Here is a 27,472-nt window from a genome sequence, read left to right as displayed (position 1 = left end):
ATACATTGGGTCTATTCCATTAGTGTTTGCTCTTTTTAATGCCTATTTGATGACATGACAGGCACTCTATAACCATGGTCTTCTGGACAATACAAGGACCTTGCAAAACTTATTCTCTAGTCTCCTCTTCCAACTTCTAAGCGGTTGTAACTTGGCATTTTAAATCTAGCCTGCTTTATTTTCCCCACAGATTATCTTTGTTTCATATACAGTCATTAGATTGTTTAGATTGTCACATAGTTATCTTGATTCACTATTTCTCTTTGCAGCTCAGACCACACACCTGCAGTCATTTTCCTTCAATTGGAATTACATCCTTCAGAATCCATTTATTTTTTTTTTAAGATTTTATTTATTTATTTGACAGAGAGCAAGAGAGCACAAGCAGGGGGAACAGTAGAGGGAGAAGCAGGCTCCCTGCCAAGCAGGGAGCCCCAGGCAGGGGATCGATCCCAGGCCCCTGGGATCATGACCTGAGCCGAAGGCAGATGCTTAACCATCTGAACTACCCAGGTGCTCCCAGAATCCATTTAGTGAGGGTCATTTGGTGGTAAACTCTCAGGTTTGACACTTTCCATTGTTTCACTTGGTACAGAATTTTTGGTTATTTATTCAGCACTTTGAGGATATGATTCTCTTATGGTTTTCACTGTTGATGTTAAGAGTTTTGCTATTCATTTATCACTTCTCTGTGCATGACACTGTCCCTCCAACTGTCTTTTATAACCTACATGTCTGCTATCTCTACAGCTAGGTCTTTATGTGTTTATGTTGCTTGGGGTTTGTTGGGCTTCTTAATCTGAGGGTCAGTGTCTTTCAACAAATTTGGAAAATTTTCCCCATTACTTCTTTGAATGTTGCTTCCTCCCCATTCTATTAGCTCTTCCCAAAATGTTATTCAAGTATATAAACTTCAATTATATTTTCCCTTTCTCAAATATATGTTATGTCTCCTGTTATCTGCTCAGATTTTCAATTTTCTCTTTTATTTATTTAAATGTATTAAACTTTTTAATTTTTTTTTCCTCCAGTATCTGAAGAAGTCTTTGTGGATCTATTACCACCCGCCTTCCATTAATTGTTTTTCACTCATAACACCGTCTCCTTGATTCCATGTAATGTCTAATTCCTGTTCATTTTCTTTAGAGCTTTATTTGGTTGAGAAATATTTGATGCCTGACTTAAGCTGAATTCTTCCAGATGTCACTTGAATCTCCCTTTATCAGTGCCTTGGGTGCAGGGGCAGGAGGAGGAGGAGTCTTACCAAACCGGGACCACTGTAGATTAAATTCTCCACTTGTGGATTTATAGACCACATAGGGACACCTTGCAGTTAAGATTCTCATGGGTGATCTCTCCACACCCACCCCAAACCCCTACTCAGCTGTTTGAAAGAAAGCATCCTCACTGCTCCCTTCAGTGTGATGGGTTTATTTATTTATCCATCTAGGTGGATTCCTTACTTTTGTATCATTTAAGAGATCATCTAGAGGATTTTTTAAAAATTATATTCAGGGGCGCCTGGGTGGCTCAGTCGTTAGGCATCTGCCTTCGGCTCAGGTCATGATCCCAGGGTCCTGGGATCGAGCCCCGCATCGGGCTCCCTACTCAGCGGGAAGCCTGCTTCTCCCTCTCCCACTCCCCCTGCTCATGTTCCCTCTCTCGCTATGTCTCTTTCAAATAAATAAATAAATAAATAAATAAATAAATAAATAAATAAATAAAATCTTTAAAAAAAATTATATTCAGCATTTTATTTGCCCTCATTGGAGATTTACTCAGGTTATCTATCCTGACATACTACTAGAAACAGAATTCCTATTTGGTCATTTACTTAAAATCAGACATTCTTCACTTTTTTTGTGTGTCTAGGAATCTCTCTGAAGCATAATGCTTTTTAATACATAAATATATAGGATTACAAATGAAACCAATTATACTGAAAAAATTACCAACATTTTAAAAGACACATTTGTGATATAGTGGTAAATGTTCTTCCTCATGCTATAAGTAACAAGATCTGGTGACAGGTAGACAATCATGGTAATTTCCAAGTAGTGAAAGTATTTTGAGATATTCATAACAAGTATAATGTGATGGCATATCTGATTTGTATGCATGACAAAACACCAGGTAAGAGCTAAGACTATTGCAGTTTGTTGTCTATATTTATAATTAAAGAAAAGGCTAAATTTGAGTTAGGGGGTAGTAAAAACAAATAGCATAAGATTTTTCCCCATTCAAGTTCGTGAAAATCTTTATTAGAGGGGTTTCCAGTCCAATTCCTGTAGTATATCCAGAGTGAAAGTTCCCCACTGTGTTTAGGTTAAAGGTGAAAATACCTGACGAGTCCTAGGAGGTGTGGCCCTGCCTCTTCCTTTAGCCTCCTCCTGTCCTCGCTCCCTCTTGCTCTGTGATTCAGTCACTCCAGCCATTCAATCCCGTTAGCGTGTCATCTACTCTTTCTGGAAGGTTCTGTCTCCCTCTTTTGCCTGGTTAACTCCCAGACTTCCTTCAGTGTTCAGTGTTGTCTTTCCCCCTCCCCAGTCCTCTCAGGCCAGCGTCCTCACACAGGCTCTGCTGTAGTGCCGTGATGCAGCACTTCCCTAGAGAAAATCAGCACCCGGACCATTCTCTGATAAGCCTCTTTTTCTCTCCTGGACTGTAAACTCCAGGACGGAGAGCATGACTATCTCTTGTTCACCACTGAATCCCCAGAACCTCGCACAGAGCCCATCAGAAGAAGTGCTCTTCAGTATGGGTTGGATGGAGCCTGACTGCATTCGGGAAGGGAAATTTGATTCACTCTCATTTTTGAGGAAAATGGCCGGAAGGATTGCATGAGAGACACCTCCTAAGTTACAAAGTGAGTTAGGAACAGAACAGAAACTATAACCCAGAATTGGTGGTCCTTCCCATACCAGATGATCCCTCTCCTTCCTCCCCAGGACAAGTACCACTTACCTTAGCTTATTCATGTCCCCACCCTTATTTCCCCCATGGCAGTGTCCACCTCTTCCCTCCAAAGTGTGCCTCATGGGCCTATACTTTCCTGAACCTGTACTCAGACTGGAAATAGTGAACTTTTTCCTCACCTAACCACTGCACTGACAGCCTCTGAGCAGAAGCTCACGTGACCAAGGCTGAGAACTTAAAGCAAGGCTGGGTGGAAAGCTTGCCCAAGCTTGGTCAGAGGCCCCTGGCCAAGTGCTTTCCACATCATCCCACCTAATTCTCCAAGTGTTCCTTTTTTTTTTTTTTTTTTTAAGATTTTATTTATTTGTTTGACACAGAGAGAGAGAGAGGAATCACAAGCAGGCAGAGTGGCAGGGAGCGGCAGAGGGAGAAGCAGGCTTCCCGCGGAGCAGGGAGCCCGATGTGGGACTCGATCCCAGGACTCTGGGATCGTGACCTGAGCCGAAGGCAGACGCTTAACGACTGAGCCACCCAGGCGCCCCCAAGTGTTCCTTTTTAAATCAAGAAATACTGTAATTTTTCTGGATCAGAATTACACTCCAGGACTTTATAAACCAAAAGCTTCAACAAAGGGCAAAAAAATGCCACTGTAAAAAGATGAAAAGAATGGAAATGGAAGGACGGCACGTGCCTAGACATTGTTCTCCCCCTCTTCCTCTGCCCATCTTTTTCAAGACTCAGTAGACAGCATCTGGGGGGAGGATGACTAGGAATCTATGCTGGGGATGGGATGCCTGGAGTGACCAGACTGCTCATTTTCAAACATCTGAAATGCTGTTAAGAGAAAAGTCTTTGTCTTGTTCTTGGAAAGCCCCAAGGGCACAACCAGAACCCAATTTTAGCTCAAACTTCCAAACATAAAATGGGTTGCTTCACAAAGTTAAGTGTTTCCAGCAGGGTGCGTGAACATTTTGTGAAGACTGTTTATTGAAAATTCTGCTTTTGAAGATTAAAGTTTCTTAAAGCTTGAGATCATGGGATACCCAGTGGTGATTCTTGTACAACAGCGACTCACTTCTCCATCCCTGCTGAGCCCTTGTGAAGAGATCTAGCATCTGATTCTTCTGAAACTGACTAAACTTTTTTCTCTCATAAGACTAATAGTGTATATACATAAGGAGAAAAGGCAAGACTAGATAATGGTAGCAATTATTAGAGCCAAGAGAAATACACGCCATTCAGGCTACAGACCACTAAATAAATGTTCAAGGAGTCTTGTTACTAATTTTCCAGTAGTTTGTGATCTACCCTGCTTCTACATCATATTGTAGCAATTGGGAAAAAAGGTAAATACATCCAGGAAATCTGGATTTATAAGAGCTGTGTCTTTTCCCTGGAAGTTCATTTCTTTTCTTGTAAATAAATACCTAGTCTACCTAACATAAAACAACCTGGGGAGAGGGCAGAGAAAAACACCAAGAGGTGTCACTGCTGTGATCATCAGCATTAAACAGAGGCTGAGAAGCAATGGAAAAGGCAGATGTACTAGTTCTGAACAAAATGTGTGGAGTAGAGTCTGTTACAAAGGATGTGTGTGCGCATTGGATGTAATTCATGGCTAGTTTTTTGTTGTTGTTTTTAATTGAGCTCTGTCATCCTATTCTTTTCTGATTTCCACTTCCTTTTCCCTTTTTGCTGAGAAACAAATTTTGTGAAAACAAACCAGGAAATGTGAAACAGAACACAGAAAATAAGCATCCAATATCAAAGAAGCCCAAATGCTGATAGGAACGCTGACGGAGGGTCCTTATTGCGCTGACAACAGATGAATTTCACCTCCTGCCACTTGATCTGTGAAAGTAGGAATGATGATTTTGATTAATTGTCCATCCACGACCTTTCCAGCTGGCCAGCTGACTCAGACACGGTTCTGTTGTGGGAAGTATAAACACAATTATCATCATTTCCTCCTCACATATGTATATTATATCACTGCAACCTCACTATCACCTTTAAGGTAGGAAAATCAGGTGTTACCACCTTCACCTATACCTTTTTTGTGTATCTTCAACAAGTTTTATTTCATTAATACTTGATTAATGAAATTCCATTTTTAGCTCCTGATTTTATTTAATCCTTTTCAATGCCTACTAAATTTTCCTTGATTTAAAAGTAATCTTTCAAATTCAAGTTTTGTCAGAAAGCACACGGCATCAAGCATAGACCATGATATAGCTGGAATACTTAACATGATTGGATTTTTGGCATCATGTGATCATGGTTTTTTGTTTTGTTTTGTTTTTTTGCCCTTTATGGTGGAATATATTGATCAGGGTTTTCAAATACTGTACCAGCCTTGTATCCCTGAGTAAGTTCCACTTGGTCATGATGCGTAGGTTTTTTTTTTTTAAGATTTTATTTATTTGACACAGAGAGACACAGCGAGAGAGGGAACACAAGTAGGGGGAGTGGGAGAGGGAGAAGCAGGCTTCCCGCTGAGCAGGGAGCCCGATGTGGGGCTCGATCCCAGGACCCTGAGATCCTGACCTAAGCCGAAGGCAGACGCTTAACAACTGAGCCACCCAGGCGCCCCAATGCATAGGTATTTTTATATATTGTTGTTGAATTCAATTTACTAACATTTTATTTAAAGTTTTTGCACCTAAAAATATAAAAAATTTGCACCTATATTCATGAGGGATCTTGGTCTGTGGTTCTTTTTTTGTACTGTCTTTGCCTGGTTCTGATGTCAAAGTAATACTGCTTCATAAAATAAATTGGGAAGTGTTCCTTTCCTCTTCTAGTTTTTAGAAGAGATTGTGTAGAATTGATGTGAATTCTTTTTTAAATATTTGGTAGAGTTCTCCAGTGAATCCTCCTGGGCCTGGAGGTTTTTCAGGAGGCCATTACGGATTCTATCTTATATGACTATTCAAATTATGCATTTCATATTGGGTAAGTTGTGTCCGTTTGTGTTTTTCCAGGATTGGTCTATTTCATCTAAGTTGTCAAATTTATATACAAAGCTGTACCTACTATTCCCTTATATTCTCTTGATGTCTCCAAATTGGTGTCATTGGCCACTTACATTTAATGTAATTATCATGTTAAGGCTTGAATCTGCCTTTTTACTTTTTGTTTTCTGGCTTGTTGTGTTTTTGTTTCCCCACCTTCCTATGGGTCACATTTTTTTTTTTTTTTACAATTCTATTGGCTCACTGGGGTATGTCTCTCTGTATAGGTCTTTCAGTGGTCACTCTAGATATTACATTATATATACATGTGACTTCTCAAAATCTACTGAAGTGAACTTTTACCAGTTTGAGTGTAATATGGAAACTTTTTACCCTCCAGCATTTATAGACAGTTGCCTTATTTCCTTTAAATTAATTGAAAACCACAAGAGTGTTATAATTTTTGCTTCAACCATCAAACAATTTAGAAAACTTAAGAGAAAGCAAACCTATTACATTTACCTATATTTTTGCTCTTTCCATGTTCTTTCTTCCTGATATCCCAAGGTTCCACCTTTTATCATTTCCTTTTTGTTTAAATAATTTTAGTCATGATTGTAGGATGGGTCTGCTGTGAAAACTTCTCATAGTTTTCCTTCATGAGAGGAAGGAAGGCTTTCCCCTCCACATCTGAAGGGTATTCTCACTGGATATAGAATTCTGGACTGACAGTTTTCTTCCAGCACTTGGAAAATGTGCCACTTATTCATGGACTCTGCAGTTTCTGATGAGAAACTCATGGCCATTCTAATTGTTTTGCCCCTAGAGGCAATGTATCATTTCCCTTTGACTGCCTTTGAGACGGCTTTCCTTTGGCTTTAGTTTTCAGTTTTACCATTATGGATCTTGGCATGGATTTCTTTGGCTTTATCTTACTTGGGGTTCACTTTGCATTTTGAATCTGGTGGTTTATGTTGCTTTGGCAACTTTAGGAAATTGTCCATTATTTTTTTCAGTTCCACCTCCCTCTCCTCTCCTGGGACTCCAATGACATGACCGATTTTTTCATTATAGTTCTACACATCTTTTTTTCAGTCTACTTGTTCAGAACAGGTAATTTCTATTGTTCCATCTTCAAGTTCATGGAGTCTTCACTTTGTCCTCTCCATTCTGCTGTTGAATTCACCCCCAGAGCTTTTTATTTTGGTTATTTTCTTTTTCACTTCTAAAAATTCCATTGAATTCTTTATAACTCCTCTTTGCTGAGATCTTCTATTTTTCATGTTTCAAGCTGTTTATAATTGCTCACTTAAGTATTTTTTATGATACCTGCTTTAAAATATTTGTCAGGTGGGGATGAGAAAGGTACAGCATCAGTAATATAGTCAATGGTATTGAAGTAGCTTCTATTGAATGGTGACCAATGGTCGCTACACTTGTGAGCATAGTGTAATGCACAGAATTGCCAAATCACTATGTTATACACCTCAAACTATGGAACACTGTGTTTCAACTACAATCCAATACAGAAAATTGAAAATAAATAAAGTATTTGTCAGATAATCCTAACATCTGTTGTCATCTCTTAATTCCATTTGAGATCTTCTTGGTTCTTGGTGTGAGGTGATTTTTCACACCTTGGTGTGACGTGACACCTGGTTGAACATTCTAAGATAAAACACTGGGCCTTGGCAGGCCTTCTCTGACACCACTCCTGTGAGTGAGAGGGAGCACTGCTCTTGATTGCCTGGTGGGGGTAGAAGTCCAAGCTCCTCACTGATGACAATCAGGCTGGAAGAAGGGGCACCCCATTACTGCTGCACAAGTGGTCCCCACTGGAGTTGCTTTGTAACTACTGATCAAAGTGCTGAAAGTCCTGACTCTCCACTAGGGCTCCTCAGACACCACCCCAGCGGGTAGCAAAAGGGGCATGTCAATACTGTTAGTAGGGGGTGGAAGTCCAGGACCCCCACATGGTCTGACATCATGGAGACGGGGTCATTGCCACCCGCCGGAGACGCAAGTCCCAGATCTGGCCATCTAGTTCCTAGCTCCTGCGAGGCTTTCCCTGATACTACCAGAGAGGGGGTGGGGAGGAGGTTGAGGCATCTTGTTACAGCCAGGCAAGGGGAACACTTCTGGCCCCACTTGGCCTTTGCTGGCAGGAATGGGGGATGGGCTGCGATTTTCTCACACGGTATTTGACTGGAGTAGACCCATCGTTTAAAAGTTAGTTCTGCCTTACTAGGCTGCCCCTTTCCTGGTACATTTGCTACAGTGAGCAGGTTTCAGGTGCTTTGACTGTGCCCACTGGCATCTCTAGGTCGCTGGCTTCTCAAATCTGGGATATATGAGGCAAAAAGAAAATCCAAGGAAACCACCACTTGTATTAGCTTCCTCGGGCTGCCATAACAAAATACTGGAGACTGGGGGGCTTAAACAACAGAAACTTATTTTTTCACAGTCCCAGATGCTGAAAGTCCAAGATCAAGGTGTCAGCAGATTCGGTTTCTCATGAGGTCTCTCTCCTCGGCTTTCAGATGGCCACCTGCTTGCTGTGTCCTCACATGGTCTTCCCCGTGCGCATGCACACATACATTGTCTGGATTTCCTCCTTATAAGGACACCAGTCAGACTAGACTGGGGTCCACCCTAAAGACCTTTTTAACTTAATAACCTCTTTAAAGACCTTATCTCCAAATATACTGTACATTTTGAGGTCCAGGGGATTAGGAATTCAACATGTGAATTTTAGGTGGGACACAAGTCCACCCATTATGACACTACTGTATCCCTCCTCAGGTCCTGAGATACCTAGTCATCCACTTTTTTCTATCCACTTCCAAAGTCCTCCTACGTGTGTTTTACATATAATGTCCAGAATTTTAAATTGTACTTAGTGGGAAGAAAAGGCAAAGTCTGCCTACTCCATCTTCTTGGAAACAGAAGTCTCCTTGCATTTTTCTTTATTTTTGTTTCTTTAAGGACTGGTCTACCACGGTTGGTAAGTGGCAGAGCCAGCTATTCTGACTCCTGCATCCTGAGTCTTTATACCACGTCACATTAGTTTCACTTCAAATAAAATGTGTAAAAGATACAGACACACAAAATTTCAAAATATACACAAATAGCAAGACTTTTAACAAGCATTAAAGTTCTTGAACAAACCCTTTCACCAACATGGAAGGGGCTTGCAAGTCATCCCTCTGTCCTGCTAAAAAGCAGAACTGAAAAAACCAACATCTCTTCTTAGAGGCAACACAGTAGTGAGGTTGCCGAGCAAACTGCTGTCCCCCAAATTGAAGACTGACAGCCGAATACATAGGACTACCACTTACTGCAAGAACAGGGCCGAAGGAGGAACATCTGAATTGTAACTGACAAACTGCTGGAGGCCCGTGTGGACAAGTCTTAAAAAATCCAGGGGGACCCCCAAAATCTGTGAGTTTTCTCTCTAGGAACTCAACCTGGTGTTCATAGGTAAAGAGCAGAGAAAAATTCCGTGCTCAGGAGAGAAAAAGGAACTGTTTTGAATTACAGCAGAGGACTCTGTTCTCCCTAACAAGACCTGCCCTCTCGGGAGGCACTAACCAGTCTAACCTGCTGGGGTTATATCAGAGCCCAACTGACCTGGGGAAAGGGAATCATGCCAGCCCTGCTAGATGTTTCCCACCTAAAAGGAGAAAAAAAAATTAAGATTTTTGATAATAAAAGCCCTACTTTTCCTTCCCACAGCACAGCTGTAGATAAAAATGACCCTTGTTCCCCAATGTGCCTAGGGTACAAACAGGACACAGTCAAGAATTTTTAATACAGAGAAAACAGGTGGGTTAATCTTGGTAATGAGAACAAAGCCCTACTGGAGTCTTTGAAGCAGTGTGCATGCCCACCTCCAGATACTGTAGTAAGCAGTTCTCAGGGCAATGCAATTTTTCAATTCCCTAGCAAATGTAACAATTAACCACAGAGAAAGTCTAGGTAATACACACAAATCACCTTCATATACAAACTGAAACATTAAAACTCACAGCTCCTCTGCCCCAGGAAATCACTGAGGACTTCCCAGATTTCCCATAGTGTCTTATGAGGTCAAATTGTAACTCACTGTCATGGCCAGACCAGCATTTCACTCAATACAACTTCGAAATTGAGAATTGAGAATGAAGTCAAGCTCCCAGTCCAACTGAGAACTATTAGAGGGACAGCCCATCCAGGGCCAGTGCCATGACCAAAGACTCTACCAAGGCTCATGGAGTAACCAGGCTGCTGCAAGAGTCTACTTGGGGCCAGTGGGCCAGGCTCAGTACTGAAGAGCACATAAGTGAAATCCAGCATGTTCTGATTCTGTAATGTGCACCTTGCTTGAGCTCATTCACGGTCATTGAAGGAAGAGGAATTATACCCCAGCAGTGAATCCCACATCAGGAGCCAATCCTGAAATGCAGGGGCACTGTCATCTAACCACCTACCTGCCCCTCCCCAAGCTCCCTCAATACCACTTTCCTCTCTCCCTGGGACAGTGACATGCTCAATCCAAAGCTTACATTATTTCCCTGGATGCATTATTACCCTTTTCCTTAGGGGGAATTAGACACGATCCCTCTTCCCCTTCTTCCTTGTTCCCTGAAAACTTTTATGGAAATCATAGGGACGAAAGTAAAAAAAATTCCAGAATTCTAGACACAAGCAAATAATAAGGTAAAAGAATCCTGAATCCCAGGGCTTTTGGGTACCCCCAAACTGCTCTGTCCAACTTAGCTCTACAAAAGTTCCCTCCAGGTCTCTACTCGTTCTGCGATGTCTGGGGTCCAAACTTCTCAGCTCTGTTCACCTCTGCCCAGTAAATGGTGTATTGCACAGTTCAGGCCAAAATAATGACAATTAAAATAAGAACGTTCCGTGACTCCTCTCTTTCTCTTTCACACAATGTCTGATCTAGCAACAATCCCGAGCTCCAGAATCTTCTGGGGAATTTAGCATGACAAATAAAACAAAACCACAGCTTCCTTGGCCTGGCCTCAGTGATTCTGATAGGAAAAACATGTCCAATTAAAAAAAAAAAAAATCCCCAAGTGATTGTGAAGGGCAGGCAAGTCTGGCTTACCCTGGTTAGTTATGGAAACAGGCACTCTGCTCCACTGCTTGAGCTCTCCTGGTGCCAGGTCAGCCTCTGTTGCTATCATGCAGAGCCAGCTGGCTTGGAAAATGTAGTTGCTTTAACTCCCTGTATTGTTCTCCCATTTGGTACAAAAGGAATACAAAAATCCTAACACCAGAGCTTGAAAGAATTCTTAATGAAAGCAAAAGCTCTCAAAGTTTTCACTCAACACACCTAGTTTACAGATTTTTACAACAAATGGCACTTCTTTTTCTCCACCTGGTCGTTGCTGCCAGAGAAGGATATACAGTGATTCAAACGCTGGATGAGATCGGAAAAGTCTCTCCACACAGCAGTTAATATTACATGCAGATTCAGCCCCAGGAGCAGAGCAATGTTTTTAATACCCACTCATCAGGTTACATATACCAACCTGGATGTTTTCGGGTTTTTCCTTTAAATTCTACAGCATTTTTCTTAGCAATCCAACAACGCACCATGCAAAGCAGAGAGCCAACATTTAAAATTGCAAGTGTGTTTCAATATTTATTAAAATAGCATATTTAACCACTGTTAACCAAGAATACGTTAACTTTGTCCCCTCCCACCCCCACCCCAAATACGCAGCACAACACAGTAGTGATTTCAAATATCCTTGATCGTGATAACCAACAGAAGTATTTCAAAGTCAAGTTTGCAACTAAAAACTAGACCTTGGAAAAATTCTGAATTAAAAGAAACATAAAGCTCTCCAACAGAATTCTTTTATCTGCCTGAAGAATAAAAGCCGGTGTGTCACCCACCTGACAATACTGCCAAATTTGTTTTTTTTTGTCCTTTATGCATAGTATAATGTCTCATTTATAAGTACCCACTTTTATAAATAAAATTGGCATTTTTCACCCCATTTAATGTTCCTTTTCAGCTTCACAAAGAAACCAGTAAATAAAACTGTCAACGACAGTCACGACATATGCTCTCATAGCAAGATAAAAAACGTGAAAATACGCAAAGATGCATCTACGCTATTTTACATAAAAAGACAGATTTTAAAAAGTGCAAGGCAAAATTTGCAGTTTTCTGAGGGGAGTTTTTAGGCACATCCATTTCTCAAAGCAAGCTTCAGAATGAAATTCCAGTTTGTTCTTCATGACACCTGTTTTAAGTCTTTCTTTAAAAAAAAAAAAGAAAAAAGAAAAAAAAAATACATCCCATCAAGTGTGAAACAGGGAGTCTCCCGTCCCGAGAAGTGAGGTTTTCAGTTATGGCGTGTCCGTCCTTTTTTTATTCTTGCGGGCTTTGGTTTGGGGATGTATTGATTATTTGCCTGGTACTCGAGTTCTTTACGGAAATAGTGGATGGCTTTGTTCAAACCTTCTTCCAGCGGGACCTGTTTAAAGAGAAGGTGAGAAGGGGAGACAAGGTCACTGTTGAAAGAAACTGTAGACCTCCCCGGGGCTTCGCGGGCAGGAAGTGCTGACGAGCGGCCTGCCCTCCGCAGGGGCACTCACAGCACCGCGGGTGGGTCACACGGCATCATGGGGCTCGCCAGGACAAGGTCCTTCCAAAGCTGCTTTCAGAACGCACTGGGCAATTTAACAAATTACACCCCAGATGGACATAAGATGCGCTCTAATCCCCAAAGACCTGAACCACCTCTTGCTGGTTTGGGGTCTATCTCAGTTTGAATCAACCACAAAGAGCACCTGAAAATAATGCCCGTGTGCATGTGCCTTTCTTTCGGAAGTGTATGATGGAGGGAGGGTGCCCTGGGAAACACCTGTGCGTGACCCACCCACCTCACTCTCCCACGGGACATTCGCTCCCAGTGACCTAAGAGGCTGAGTCTGAGAAGAACCCATGACGACACCGCGGAAGCAATCTTAATTTAGAGCCCCTCCCTGCAGCCAACAGGAAATCCAACCAGCTGCCCATGAGAACAAGGGGAGAAGTCAGGAGGGGAGTGCTGCCAAGGGGCACCGGAAACTGTTGGGGGAGAAGGGTATGCCTGTTACCTTGACTGTGGTGATGGTTTCACTGGTATAGAAATACATCAAAATTTATCAAGTTGGACATTTTAAATATAGGCAGTTTGCTATATGCGAATTGTACCTCAACAGCACTGTCAACAAGACACATATGGAAAAATCAAGATGGGTATATGACTAAACGCTTCGTTGGACAAGATCCCTCAGAAACTACTAATGAGCTGAAACTAGTAGTAAGAGAAACCAGTGGTAGATGTCTCATCTTCTAAATGTGTTATACATCTAAACTCCAGAAAAATAAAAATACCTACATACCTCACATAATATAAAAGCAATAGTTACTACACAGCAAGTGTACATTTAGCTTTTTAAAAAATATTTTGTTTAAAATAAAGGGGCTCTACTTACAAAAGGACTGATGGCAAATGCCTTCTAAAAACAAAGATCTGCACTTGCTGCTTTGTGTGGCGGGAATTCTTATGTATTAAATTTTGTCTGGGCATGAGCATATTTTTAGTGCACTCAACAAATCCCTGTGGCCTTCAGATCACTCAGACCTGTAGATTCCAGGATAAAATAAGATCGGACTGGAACTCTCAAGTCCCTTTAAGATCCAACACTGTAGGATTCTACTCAGCTCTCTGGAGGGCAGCAGAAGAGACCGCCCCAAAACATGACTGTGGGAGCTCAGGACCACATCACCCCCAGATCTGCCACTTTGATAGGTATATGGACCGTGCTGGGCTGCAGGCTCTTGAACAAGTGCAGGGCGAGGCTCTCTCTGAACTCCTCCGACCAGACAGGCCCTCCACCAGAAATCCAGCTGTCCTGAGTTCCCTCCCAGAGGTGTCATCAACCAGGGAGCACTGGCTCTCACCGCAGGAGAGGGTACTACACCTGGACACCAGGGAAACTGTCACTGGCTCTCTTATCTCCCATCTGTTCTTCTAAGGGCCCATTCACAGTTCTTTTTTTTTTAAGATTTTATTTATTTATTTGAGAGAGAGAGAGAATGAGAGAGAGAGAGCATGAGAGAGGGGAGGGTCAGAGGGAGAAGCAGACTCCCCACTGAGCAGGAAGGCCGATGTGGGACTCGATCCTGGGACTCCAGGATCATGACCTGAGCTGAGGCAGTCGCTTAACCCACTGAGCCACCCAGGCGCCCCCATTCACCGTTCTTAAAAATCATTTACTGTCCTCTAAGAGGCCTATGTGCCCCTCTTCTTTCCCTATTAAGATGGTATTTAAACCTAAATTCTAAAGCTGCCTCTTGAGTTACTTATTCTTCCCTGGGTATCTCCCACATCTACCTGCAGGACACACACTAATCTACCTGCACAGTTTCCCACAGGCCACATGGAGTCTAACTTAGTCTAGGAGCAACAGAAAGGCATGGAGGGTTACCGCTCCCTGGACTTCGGTCTCTCATACTCCCAACCTGGTGTTCCACCTTCCTGGGAACTGGGGTGACCTGCTTGTCCCGGTTGACGCAGCAACCTTGCCCAACCCTGCATGTCCAAGGACATCCTGGGCCGAGTGGAGACAGGCAGGTCAGCCAGGGCGACCCAGGCCCAGAGCGCATGCGGCCATTGCCCTGGATCCTTCTTTCACAGAGTAAGCCATGTGCATGTGCAAGTTTACAAAAGCAGACTCCACAGTGGGCTCCCATTTCCCTGTCACTGAGTGAGACACAGGAAAGGAGAAGCCATATGCCAGCCTGGAGAAAACCCTCCGTCCTGTCCGCCCAAGCACGCCAGTGCCCACAAGGACCCGCCACGGGCCTTTGTCGACAGGGCAGCGTGGGCCACGCACTCACCACAGGCTCCCACGCCAGCATCATCTTTGCTTTTCTGATGTCTGGTTTTCTTTTCTGTGGGTCATCCTGGGCTTCGGAGAGAAACTGAATCTCACTTCCACTACCTGAATTAAGAAAAAAGAAAGGTAAGAGAATCACAAACCACTCCAGGTGGGACTTTTACTGTATGCCTCAAAGTGAAATCCCTCCATGCAGTGAGTAAGGGTGCAGATGACGGAATGCATTTCCCACGGAGTCACTGAGTCACACGGGGGACTGTACCTCTGGCCCCATGAGAACTGGGTGGGAGGCAGTCACTCCCGAGAGAAAGGGCAGGGCTCCCTAGCTGCCCGCTCCCGGGCAGACCACCCACTGTCAGCTAACACGGCAGGCATGCCCACAGAGCCAGACTCCAAAGTAAGTAAAAGTGGCAAACGAGGTGTCATCTGTGATCCGATGGCCTCACTGAGCCACATGTGAGGCATTCACACACTGCAGGAGCCCCTGGCCTGGAAGTGGGCTGTCTTCCAACTTGTTTAACCAAGTAGAGTGCAGGAGGAATGACTGAGGGCCAGTTCCGGGCTGACGCCTTACGGAAGACCTAACTATTTATGCACCTGCAGGTGTGAGCCCTGAGCCAACACATAAGATGTCCAGCTACCGTGCTGGCCAGCAGAATGAAGCCACGCGAGGGACCATCGGCAAAGACCTGCAGAAGAAACGCCCAGCGGAGGCCAGCCCCGGGCACAGAATCACAAACCAATACAATGGTTGCTGTTGTAAGCCTCTGCAGTTTGGGGTTGTGTGCTACTGAGCCTTTCACAGAACCCTAGTGATTATAATGCCCAAGGATCTTGTCAAAATGCAGATTCTGATCCAGAAGACATGGCTGGAGTGTGTTATTCTGCATTTCTAACAAGCATCTGGGTGACGCTGAAGATGCTGGCCCCTGGGCCCCTCTCGAGGTAGAGGTTTGGGATGGCCTAGATCCTGGACAAACTGCTATCTGAGCACATCCCTTCCTTACCTGGGTAGAGACAGGCAGACCCAGAGTGGGAAAGCTGGGGAAGTACATCTCGGGGAGGCTGCTGGGGCCATGAGATCCTGCAATTTATGACCAAGGATGGCCAGCCCCCCCTCCTGTCCGAGTGTCCAGAGCTGATAAGAACATGCTGGTAGATGACAGCTCCAACTCAGGAAGGACAGCCCCCAGGAATCAACCCAGCTAAGTATGGGGTCTAGACAAGCACTTGAGCACGTCCTACATCAGGCTTACCCCAGTCTAGCCAGCCACACTCCAATCTGGTTGTGTCCTGACTCAAATTGCTTGATCAACCATGGAAAACAGATCATCCCCCCTCCAAAAGTCAGACTTCCCAGAGCTCTAGTAAGCCTGCTGATGTGACAAAGGGCTCACCCACTGTGCATCTGCAACACAAGTGCTGTCTGAAAACACACAAGCTTCTTACAACTTCCAGAGCACGTCCCTGATTGGGGTTACTCCCAGTGTCTACACTGCCGCCAACATGTCGTGGCTAGGTCGGCCGGAACTGCCAAGAACTTGAAACTCGCCAGCAGATTCCATCAGAAACACACAAGCTGGTACTGCTCCCTCTTGGCTCTTGGAAATCTCATTCTCATCACTGTCCGTGTTTGGAAATCCAACACTTGTTACTTGTGCAGAGTGATCTACCACTATCCCATCTCAAGCACTGGGAACAAATCTACTCCTCCCACTCCACCCCAACCTGCTGATACAACTGTGAACACAACCAACCTCCCTTCCCACGCTCCTTCATCTTTATCTTTCCATTACTTAATTAAAGACTCAGAAGACAATTAAGTGTTCCTGAAAAGTTCTGCTTTTTATCCAATTCAATTAGCTTGAATTAATTACACATTTTCTAATCAGGGTGTTATTAACTGATAGGGTGAGTGCAGCCAATTTCACTCAGTGACGTGTTCATCTTACTTACCAACAAGGTTTTTAATTAACTGAGCAAATTCTAGGATTGTGTGTTCTTCCGGGTTCCCCTAAGGAAGAAATGGTTGCTGGTTATAAGTATAATCACAACAGCAGAGACCACCACCCAAACCACATGCATGTCTTCCAAGTATCCACGGGCTGACTCTGGCATCTTGGAAAGTCATGAGGCTCCTGGCTCTTCATGTTTCCTCGGGTTCTTCCCTGATCTGGATGATGACTGATCCGCCTAGTGAAGTGCTAAACTGTGTCTGGTCCTGCTTTTGTCCTCTAGACTAACTGTCTGTTGACAAGAATGCCCCTCGGCTGGGCGCCTGGGTGGCTCAGTTGGTTAAGCGACTGCCTTCAGCTCAGGTCGTGATCCTGGAGTCCCGGGATCGAGTCCCACATCGGGCTCCCTGCTCGGCAGGGGGTCTGCTTCTCCCTCTGACCCTCTTCCCTCTCGTGCTCTCTGTCTCTCATTCTCTCTCTCTCAAATAAATAAATAAAAAATCTTTAAAAAAAAAAAAACAAAAAAAAAAACAAAAAAAAAAGAATGCCCCTCGGCTACGTCAAGAGCATCTAATATGGACACACGGTACCTGGCCAAGAGACAGGACGATTTCTGTATCTAACGTTACCATAACTGCATTGTCACTTGGCATAAAAGTTTGGGTCTGCAAAACGAGCTCTCCTAAGACAATACACTTCCCTCAGGGTGCACTGTGTCAACAACTTAAGCAGTAACAGACTTGCTTACTTGCACATGGGAGCTGTAAAGGAACCAAAATGCACTCGCAGATGAGGGCTCTGGGTAGCCAGAGGGAAAGCCTCAATGTGGTTTATAGAGTGAGCTTGCCCTTAGGGGGCATCAAAGAAAACCACTTTCTCCTTTTCTTCCTTCCATCACACAGGACGGCGGCCACTGCCCCTCTTCCCTTCCCGATCCTGCTGCTCTTACTTGCCACCCCCTCCCCATCGTAAGAGGCCACCATCAAGTGTGACAATTAGGTGTCCTATATACGCTGTACCCCCAACTTCCTGATCTGGCCTGAAGCTGGAAGGGACCAAGTCCTACATATGAGCGCCAAGACAGGACTGACTAGCAAAGTGGAGTGACAGGAACTCGGGAGGGAAGGGCCCCGTCTTTGTCAGGGCTACTTGCAGACACTCTTCAGACTTTGGGGAAGACGGGTTTCTCCCAGGGATGGGAGTTCCCAAAGGGCCCTGGGTCAAGGCCCCCTCAGAAAGAAAGAAGGTACCTAGCATCTAAAGAAAAGACTGTGGTTACTTGGGGACTGGGGGACATCACTGACAACATCACCATTTTAAAGGGCCTGGAGCAACACCCAGGGTAAAGGTGACCCGGCCTTGACAGCATCCGGTGGTAAACGCTCGGAAGAAACAGGCTCCACGACACGTCTCATTCTAATTTCATGTTCTTTGAAAAGTGCATGAAGGCAGCCCTGGCTGGTGCATGCTGACCCATGAATCGGTCAACAGTCTGACAAGGGAATGAGGTCTCCACCTTTCCTATTTGGTAAGAACTCCCTCCCAACTCAGTGAAAAATGAATGCGACAGATTCGTTTGGTTGCGATCTTGCGAAAGATTGCTGGTTACAAAGAAAAGTACAAAGAAAGGTTTTTGAGTGAAGTGGTTGTGAAGAATCAGCAGGCATGGCCACACCTATGAACCTTAAAACCTTGTAGGAAGCAGGAGAGGTGGTTTGGGAGAAGCACCTGAAGCCGATCCAAGGCTTGTCAAGGTGAGGCCATGGCTCCCGATACGCTAATGTCAGGGGCCGTTGGCAGAAGCAGAGCATTTGAATGATGGGCAGTCTGCACTGGACACTTCACATTTTAAACAAGATGGAATGAAGCTCTTCAGAGGACGGTGAGTGAGAAGGTAGGAAGACTCCAGACATGAACATGAACTCTGGCTGACAGCTGGGGAGGAGGAGACTCAGAGGGTATGACCCTGCCCTCCCAATCTTTGGAAAGTTACCCCGAGTGCGGGAGGCATTGGATTAGCTTGAATGGCCTCCACGCTGAGAAGTAAGGCCAGTGGGTAGCTCACAGAGAACGTGATTGTAGTTCTAAATCTAAGGAAATGCTTCCTGCCGATTAGAACTGGCCAGAGACAGAATGAAGTGCTTTGAAGAGATGTATGTTCACCAAGCAGTAAAACTGCTTAAAAACACAGAGCGCAAGAACCTTATGATCCCTCCAAGAGGGAGACTCTGGGACCACAGGAAGCAATGAAGGAAGAAGCAACAAAGGTGCCCCCAGAGCAGCCAGCTGAACTATACATGATCAGAACCTGGGACACATTCTTAACCTCCGTGATCTAAAGCTCACTTAATGAAGTCTTCCAGAGATTAGATTATGCCAAACAATGGAGAAAGGAATGCACACAAAAAACTGTCCATCTACTGTCACCAAAGGCTTTCACAAATTTCCAGACCCAGGCCCTTCAGGATGACAGAGGCGGGTGAGTGTTTGTCACACCACTCACCCATGCCTTGCAGACGTTTTACTCCTTTGCACACTCTTATTCTGTGTTTTTCCCCTCTACTATTCAGCAAGCAAACACACGCATGCCCTACGTGTGCTGCCGGCAAATAAAGCAAAGGTTGCTGGGCTCTTTATGGTCTCACAAAAGCACGCAACTCTGACCTGTCCCAGGGGGTGTGGAAGGAGCGGAAGCACTCACCAGGTTGACCGGGCTGCTGACGTTGCTGTTCATGAGAGCCACGAGGCCGTTCACCAGATCGCTGGAAAAGAACAGAAAGCCAGGTCAGGCGCCGCAGCATGCACGTGCCGGGCAGACCCACGCCACCTCCCAGAAGAAAATCAAACCCCAAATGGAAAGCCGATGTCAAAACAAAATCCTGCAAATAAGCGGTGTTGAGAATGCTAAAGTATTCATGGATGATGATATGACGTCTGGAATTCGCTCTCAGCACGTGGGGTAGAGATGGCTAAACGGGAATGGAAGCGACGGATGGGCTTAAGTTCTCTACTTTCGTCTACTTCTGAAACCCTTTAACGATTGGAAAATAAAAATAAAACAGACATACGCCCCCAAAAGATGGTGTTAATACAGTTTCTGATGAAAAGTCCATGTTTAAATGTGAGCCCACGTAGCTGGTCCATATGAAAAAGCAACGATTTGAAAAAAAAAAACAAAAACAGTAAGACCCACTGAAATGAATGCACTCCAGTATGTAATTCTCATACTGGCAAATCACAGATAAAGCCAAACAACACAGTGTTGAAATAAACCAGACCACTGCTCCCTACCCCCCCACCTTCAAATCCCCCCCACCCCTCGCCGCCCCCCGAGGCTCCTCGCATGAACGGTCGGGGACCTGGATGTTTCAGATGGATCGTGACCGACTGGGCCATGAAGGTGAAGAGAAGTAAGCAAACTTTCGCTTACCAAGGTTTGGTTCTTATTTTCAGAGGCTTTAAAGTGTGGCTCTGTTAAAAAAAAGTTACTTCGTAAAAATGACACCTCACTGCTACACACGAGCACGTTCTCTACGTCTACTTTCATCAGCTGTACTTCTCAGAAGACTTTTAAAGTTCTGTTCTGGTGATCCAAATGCAGTCTGCGTTGAAGCCTTCCCTTCCTCCTCCTCCATCATTACCAGCAAGGAGCAGGTTACTATGGTCAACTTCAAAACAAAACCTGTTTTTGCTTTCCTTTCCGTCCAAAAAAAGGTGGGGGGGGCGGGGTATTTGGCAAACAGTTAAACTATTTTCTGAATTTTTGTTTCTGATGATTGGGTATTTTAAGTGAACATGCCTAAATAGTCCGTTCCATTCTCACAGGTCAAGCACAAATACAAGGAACTGCTGACTTTAGATGACTTTTCTAGAAACTGGCAAAAAGTCACTTCATCACGATGGCAGTAATTACTATTCTATTACATCACAACACATCTCTCACGGCGTAGGTCTCTGCATAGTCGTCAGAAGACGTTAAAAGCTGCCATTCACCAGCATCCACAATCCATTTTAATACTGAAATGCGGGGGGGTCCACGTGAAGCTGGAAGACAACGGACTCATGCAATCATCCTCGTGGTGGGGGCACGCATCTTTTATGTAATCAGCTGGCAACTTTTAAGGTCAAAATTGCATAGATCACACCCATTTAACCTGAAGCTCTTCAAAAGTGTCATTTTGACAAAGTGACTTTTTTAAAAAAAAGACAGCATGCCTTTGTTGTGGGGATGAGGCCATAACCTGACCAGGAAAACATCAGACACAGTCATGCCAAGATGTGAATGTGTATGGTATGGTCACCCGGACCTCAGAAACCGGGAAATGCCACTTCAGGGCAATCGTGGATTCTGGAAACAGTTAACTTAGTAAGGTAACCATAGATTCAGACATTGTGCATTCTTAACTACAAAATTAATTGTTTCTAAAAAAAGAAAAAAAACAGCTTATTAAAACTAGCAAAACTAACTTATCTATCTCAGCTGAGTCTTAAATAATAAAACTGGGAAGTCAGGAAAGCTGTCTGAGTTTGGTATGTCATGGAAACACATCAGGGCAGGCCACGCACTGCGGGCACATTCACTCCTGAGCTGGGATGGTGTGCGGCATGTGCATTGCTGAATTCCTAACATCTTTTAATTACTGGCAGAAAAAGTCTGAGGCCCTTTTAAATGAATTTTGTATGTGCTGCCTTTGAAGTAAATGAGCACAGTTAAAAACAGTGAGTTCTAACTGCTTTGCCTTTTACTGCAGTCTCCCTGGCACTTTGCGAGCTGTCACAGCTGAAGAAGTTTGGAGGCCACCGGTGAGGTGGTTCCAGGTAATGCCACGTCACGGACGACCGCACGACGCCCTCACGATGTGCACAGGGGAGCGGGGTGAGGTGGGCGAAGGTGGGTGGGATGGAAGGTGTGTTATTATGAAAAGATAGTACTCAATACACAAAGTCCAATTAAGATGGCCCGGATACAGAATCTGGCTTGATGCATTTTCTCTGAGCACAAGGTTCCTGGGGTAAGTGCTTTGAAATGAAAACAGTCCTAGAGGGATCCTGCTATTTCCTGGTTAAATCTCTTCTTAGGATATTCGGGCACCAAAATGTGCCAGCTGTATTTTACTCCCAGGCTTTGTGTCCTGCTTGGCAAGACACTCATGGCTGGGGAGAAAAAAAACACTGACTGTGATGTATGTTTATTCATAGCTTTCTTTTAGACTAACTGTGAAAACTGACAGATATGTTTGAGAAAAAAATCTACAGTGGCTGTTTTTATTTTTATTAATTTTTTTCCCTAGCAGTTATTTTTCTCAAAGAGGCTTCTCCCTAGGATTCTCACATAATCAGACAAAAGTCTACGTGGTTGCTCTGGCCGAGGTGGCCCAGACCTGCACCCCCGCTGCCACCACTTCACCGTTACAGCACCCCGGGATGCCCTCGGGACACTTTTTCCTGCTGTGCGTGTGGCCGTCACCCTGCCTGACAGGCATTCCCGGGTACTTACATTGCACAGTAAAAATATATGGTACCAAAATACAGAACTGGATTTTACAATGATTTGGGATATCAGAAACTTCTACAGAATTCATAGTAACCGTGTCATGTGGGCAAATATTTTGTTCTATGCAACTGATTATAGAGTAAACTCTTCTCCCAGAACCCAAACTGCATTTTAAAATGTCACCAACTGAATTGACCAACAAGAATACGAGACTTTAGGAGGATTAACAAGAAAACGATAATAATTACCACTGAGACTATTCGACAAGGTTCTCACATGTATTTTTACCCGCATTTAGAGTCCCACATAAAATCTGACAGGAGGATGGTCTACCTCATCTTTCCCTTAATGAGGACAATCTCACCCGCCCCAGAAACCCACATTTAAGACGGGTGTGTTTCAGCTCCTGCAGGGTTGTTGGATGATTAAGGCCAGCTCTCCAACTGGTGTGATCTGAAATCAAGTCGCCCTCAGGAACTGGGCAAGTTTCCCTACGAAACACTAGGTGGCAGTAAAAGATTAGCACATGAGTCATAAATGCCTCAGACTTACGTGTAAAATTTTATTTATTTATTTTTTTTTACGATTTTAAGTAATCTCTAAACCCAACAAGGGCCTCGAACTTACAACCCTGAGATTAAGAGTCACATGCTCCACCAACTGAGCCAGCCAGGCGCCCCGAAAATTTTACCTTTTAAACAGAGAACCCCAACGGCTTTCCCATCTGAAAATTAAAATGGACTTTTAACCGAGCCACGTTAGAGATGTGAAAATAATGAACATATTGAACAGACGCAGGCTGCTTGGGTCTGCACCACCTCTGCTGGAAGCGGCGCTAAGGCGGACTTGGGCGCAGCGGGCCCAGCTGCCTTACCTGACGTACTGGAACGCCCTCGTCTGCGACCCGGACCCGTACACCTAGGAGAAAAGCGACAGTTAGGCCTCTGAGAAAACCACACTGTAACGGGAAAACGGGTTTCCTTAAAACTCCAGGGCCACAGACGGACCTCCGAACTGACGCTGAAGGGGCAGTGATGCTACAACCCACTCGGCACCTCCAAGTTGGGCCCCGACAGTGGGAAAGCGCATGCGTCCATGTATCAAGTCTGTCCTTCCAAGTCAGTTGTGGAAGGAGTCGGCTTCTGTTACGGTCTGGTGATGCGTCGGGGATTACATTAGGTTCTGGGGTCTCCAAGCGCAGCAGGGTGGCGGCCGCACACATAGCAGGAAGCAGTACCTAGAACCCGGGTCCTGCACCCTGACAGCTGCGCGCCCAGTCAAACCAGCCCAGAATCTCTGGGGAGGAAGCGGCGGGCAGCTTGGTACTTTTACAGCCCTGGGTGAGTCTAACATGCAGCCAAGTTCGAGAAAGACCCAGGAAACCACAGACAGGAGACGGAGGTGGCGGTGGAAGGAAGGGAGGGAGGGAGGGAGGAAAGAAGGGGCCCTCACGCTCCATTTGTGTCTGTTGCCACATGTCCAGGCCTGTACTCGGTTCCTTTTCTCCACAGACCCTCTTGTCTGAATGTTCCCTCCTTGTGACACTTCTCTGGCTCATTCCGCCAGCCAGAACGAACAGCTCTGCCCTTCAAGCTCAGCCATTCTCCCCTATTCCTCTAGACTCTGCCACTCATACCAGCTTCCCGCAGTGAGCTCCTGGGGACAGGTACAGTGTCTGACTCACCTGCGCCCCACTGCACCCCACATACCACCAGTGCTCCCTGAACGCGTACTGAACAATAACCCTGTGGGGTCTGCAGTGTCTACCACGTGGTTAGAACAAAGAGACTGAGGCAGAGCCTCTTTGAGGCCCTCCCTCACCCTACAGTCACAGAGAAGGAGCCAGGGGGTTTTTGCTTGCCTTCTTGCTTGCAGTGGTAGAAAGGCGGCAGCTGGGAGGAGGGACTGCCTTCTAGAACAGCCTGCCTTCCAAGCCCGGAAGAGAACAACACTCGTGCCTCCGTCACTGGCCACCTGATGCCAAAGAGGAGCCAGAGGCCAACAGCTCCACAGCCCAGACCAGCCCCACTGGCCTTGCTTTCCAACAGGGCTCCCCAGGGCGCAGGCCACCAGGTTTGAGAAGCAAATCAGAAGGAACAGGAAAGGGAAGAAAAGCATGCTTCACAGGCACCCGCTGCCTTTTTCTCTTTTTAAAAGCAGGGTTAGAAGGCTGCTTTTGTTATCTTAATAAGCATTCGGATATACCAATGTCAAAGGGGCATCGGATTTACCTACTTAGGCGGAGGCCCTCCCAGTGAGAAGAGGCTGGGGAAGTGATTTACAGAGCTTTCTGTCTACAAGACCCAAGTGCAACCACCAAACTCAGTAAAGGAACGTTGAAGAAAGATGAATGGGCCTCTGAGAAGCAGACTCACCCTTCCTTGGCAATTCTGCCTGAGCCCAATTCCCCGGTCTTGCTGACCCTTCTGATACATCTGGGCAAGTCAGGAAGGAAGCCATGGGCCCAATAAGTAGGACGTAGGATGGGGGGGTGTCCATCCACTACACATTGCCGGCCTGTCATCCTGGAAGTCCACCTGCACCTGAGGAGCCCTGCAGGTGGGACCCCGGTCTTATTTCTGTACCACCGCATCACAGTGGAGGTCACGAGAGCCCCGAGCACTGCAGTGACTGGCATCCAGGAGGGTACGATCTACCCTGACTCTAAGTCCAGGAATCTTCTTACCCCACCACGTCAGTAATTTCAGCACCTCCCGTGGCTCCAGCTGTCACCTATGGCCCACAGCAAGCTGGCAGCGAGCCACCCTCCCATCTCTTTAGAAGGTATCCAATTTGGGCAACCCCCATCAGTCTGAGCTGCAGCATCCTTGACACACAGGGCCGTGGGCACAGAGCTAGTTCCTGGTTCCTGGGTGTGCTTAGTCAAAGTCCAGACCCTCCTCTGTCTCCTTTCTTTGCCCCTTCCCACCGCCCCTGATCAGGGGATTTGCTGCTGCATGCCGGCAACATCCACAGAGAGCCCACCATGCGTGAACAGCGACAGCCTTCAACACGCCCGTGAAGGCTTGGTCTTCACTCCCATCAGCCCTCTGAGCTGTGATGTACCAGAGCTGACCCACAGAAAAACACGCAGGCGCAGTTTTCCATCCCACTGGATGTGAGAGAAGGAACGTGACTTGGCGCTGTGTGCTGGCTGAGCCCACAGCCAGGGGGAGGTGAATGGGCCGCCAAGGTTAGGATTCTGAAGAACCACCCCAAACGCCTTCTCAGCAAAAGGAACAAGAGAATCATGATGGCGACACTCAGTGGCTTGAATGTCACAAAATGGCATAAACCGAAAGGTTTATTAGAGCCTCGTACTGGGAAGCCCCAAAAAGCTAAAGATTGAAATAAGCTGCGTCTACAGAGTTTCACACTGCTGCCTTGTTCAGAGTGCCCTCCTAGAGGGGGCAGTGATGCCCAGAAGGCCAGGGTGTCTTCAGGCACCCCTCCCTAACCTGACTCCATCACCATAAGGCTCCAGGGGCCTAGAGCTGAGCTGCAGGGGGGAGCTCAGCCTGATCCCTTCAGGTCCAGTGACGAAAGCCCCTCAGCAGATATCCTGCCACTGAGGTCCCACCTGATGTCCACATGGGCGGCGAATGGGCCTCTGGGAAAAAGCCCATGTTACAGAAGGAGCCAACGGAAGGGCCCCTCTCCCCGGGCTGTGGCAGGAATGCGTGGATCTTGGGGACCCCCATGCACAACTCTCCTGGGTCCTGTCGATAATTGACCTTGAAGACATGCCCCAGCGTGTGCAGGTAGTTAAAATGCAATGTCAGCGGTGCCCCTGGACCCTTCCTCCCTGGCATCCTTATAAAGTCCTGTTGGATTTAAGTTTCTGTAGTGTGTCCTATTGTTCATCTCTATTTTGGTTTAAATCAGCCCCCCTACATACATCTGCAGTATTTACAACACAATAATTTTTAACTCCTGTGTGTATTATTTTCACTATGCAAGCGTGCTACGTGAATAAGTTAAGTAAAAAAGAGTGCACGTGTGAGAGAGAAGATGCGATCCCACCTCCCCCAGCAAATATGCCCACCCTGACTTCAGGAACAGCTGGAAGCCCTGCACAGCCCTCTGCCTGACGAGAAGGCACACCAGGGCACAGACCGGATCTCACTCACAGACCTGCCCAAAAGTAGATAAGCAACAGATGCTACAGCATGAGTAACAAAGGGCCTGGTGCTGACAGTGAACACCCTGCCCGGCTCCCATGGCCGCCTTGTCTTCCTCCATGAGAAGACAAGCCAGGCTTTTAGCAGCTCTGCCTTCACTTCCCAGAATGACAGAGGTGCAAGGAGATTCAGGTCCCTGTTCAGTCTGGATAACCAGGGCTGTGTGCAGGTCAAAGCGGCATAGTGATTCAGGAACCACCAAAAGGGAGAGGTAAACCAGTGGGCAGGCGGGCAGCCAAGAGCACAAGGAGTACTACCAGGGAGCACTGCAGCAGGGGGAGGGGGGAGACAGAACACCACAGGGAAGCACTGCAGAGGAGCACCTTGGGAGAGAACAAACATGGGGGGCACGAGGAGCACTTTGGGGGGCACGAGGGGCACTTTGAGGGGCATGGGGAGCACTATAGGGGAGCATAGGAAGCAGCATAAAGAGCACTGCAGGGGGGCACAAAGAACATGGGGGGCATGGGGAGCACTATGGGGGAGTATGGAGAACACTGCAGGGGAGCACTAGAGGGGAGCACAGAGAGCACCACAGGGAACTCGCCCGGGAGCATAAGGAACGTGGGGGGAGGAGGTGAGGCATGAGGAGCACTATACCAACCCCAACCCCAACCCCACTGCTGTGTCCCATGTGCCTCCATGAACGAAGGCCCAAAGTTAGGGATCACTTCCGATACCACACTATAGATACAAAGGGTAAATAAAATGTAGATTCTGGTCTAAGAAGTATGGTTTCTCCAAAATTTCCCTCTAGAAAAAAACAGCAAGCCTTTTTTAAAAGATATAGACCGTGACTCAAACCCCAAATCTGCCACATCTGGAAAAATTCACCTCAATCAAGTTGTTCTCTCACCTGCAAACTGGAATGAATCACAGTGAGGTGAGAAAACAGAATTAAACCCTAATGCACATGTGAGCACGCTCAAGAGCTTTGCCTGAAATATGAACTCAAGTCTCTTCAAGATAGACTTAATGAGCTAGCTCTACCTGAACTGTGCCATCTACTTTGTAAACTTTCCAAACTGGAACACAGTATTTTCTGAGCTTTGTGAGCTCAAGCTAGAATAC

General features: G+C 45.8%; 1 protein-coding gene across 2 annotated transcripts in view; it reads right to left on the bottom strand.

Annotated features, from left to right (window-relative positions):
• Positions 1–11,983: 11,983 nt before the first annotated feature.
• The window catches only part of UXS1 (UDP-glucuronate decarboxylase 1), a 98,364-nt gene continuing 82,875 nt past the window's right edge, over positions 11,984–27,472 (bottom strand). For both annotated transcript variants that reach the window (XM_078056709.1, XM_078056710.1), the window contains exons 11-15: positions 23,095–23,138; positions 19,428–19,488; positions 16,728–16,785; positions 14,773–14,876; positions 11,984–12,358 (exon numbers count right to left, since the gene is read on the bottom strand). In XM_078056709.1, coding sequence (XP_077912835.1) covers positions 12,227–12,358; positions 14,773–14,876; positions 16,728–16,785; positions 19,428–19,488; positions 23,095–23,138 — 399 coding nt within the window. In that variant the 3' untranslated portion in view covers positions 11,984–12,226. The remainder of the gene's footprint in view (positions 12,359–14,772; positions 14,877–16,727; positions 16,786–19,427; positions 19,489–23,094; positions 23,139–27,472) is intronic.

Source organism: Halichoerus grypus, chromosome 10, assembly GCF_964656455.1.
Source record: "Halichoerus grypus chromosome 10, mHalGry1.hap1.1, whole genome shotgun sequence".
Taxonomy (NCBI): Eukaryota; Metazoa; Chordata; class Mammalia; order Carnivora; family Phocidae; genus Halichoerus; species Halichoerus grypus.
The sequence above is the reverse complement of the archived record's forward strand: the minus strand, read 5'-3'. Positions and strand labels throughout refer to the sequence as shown.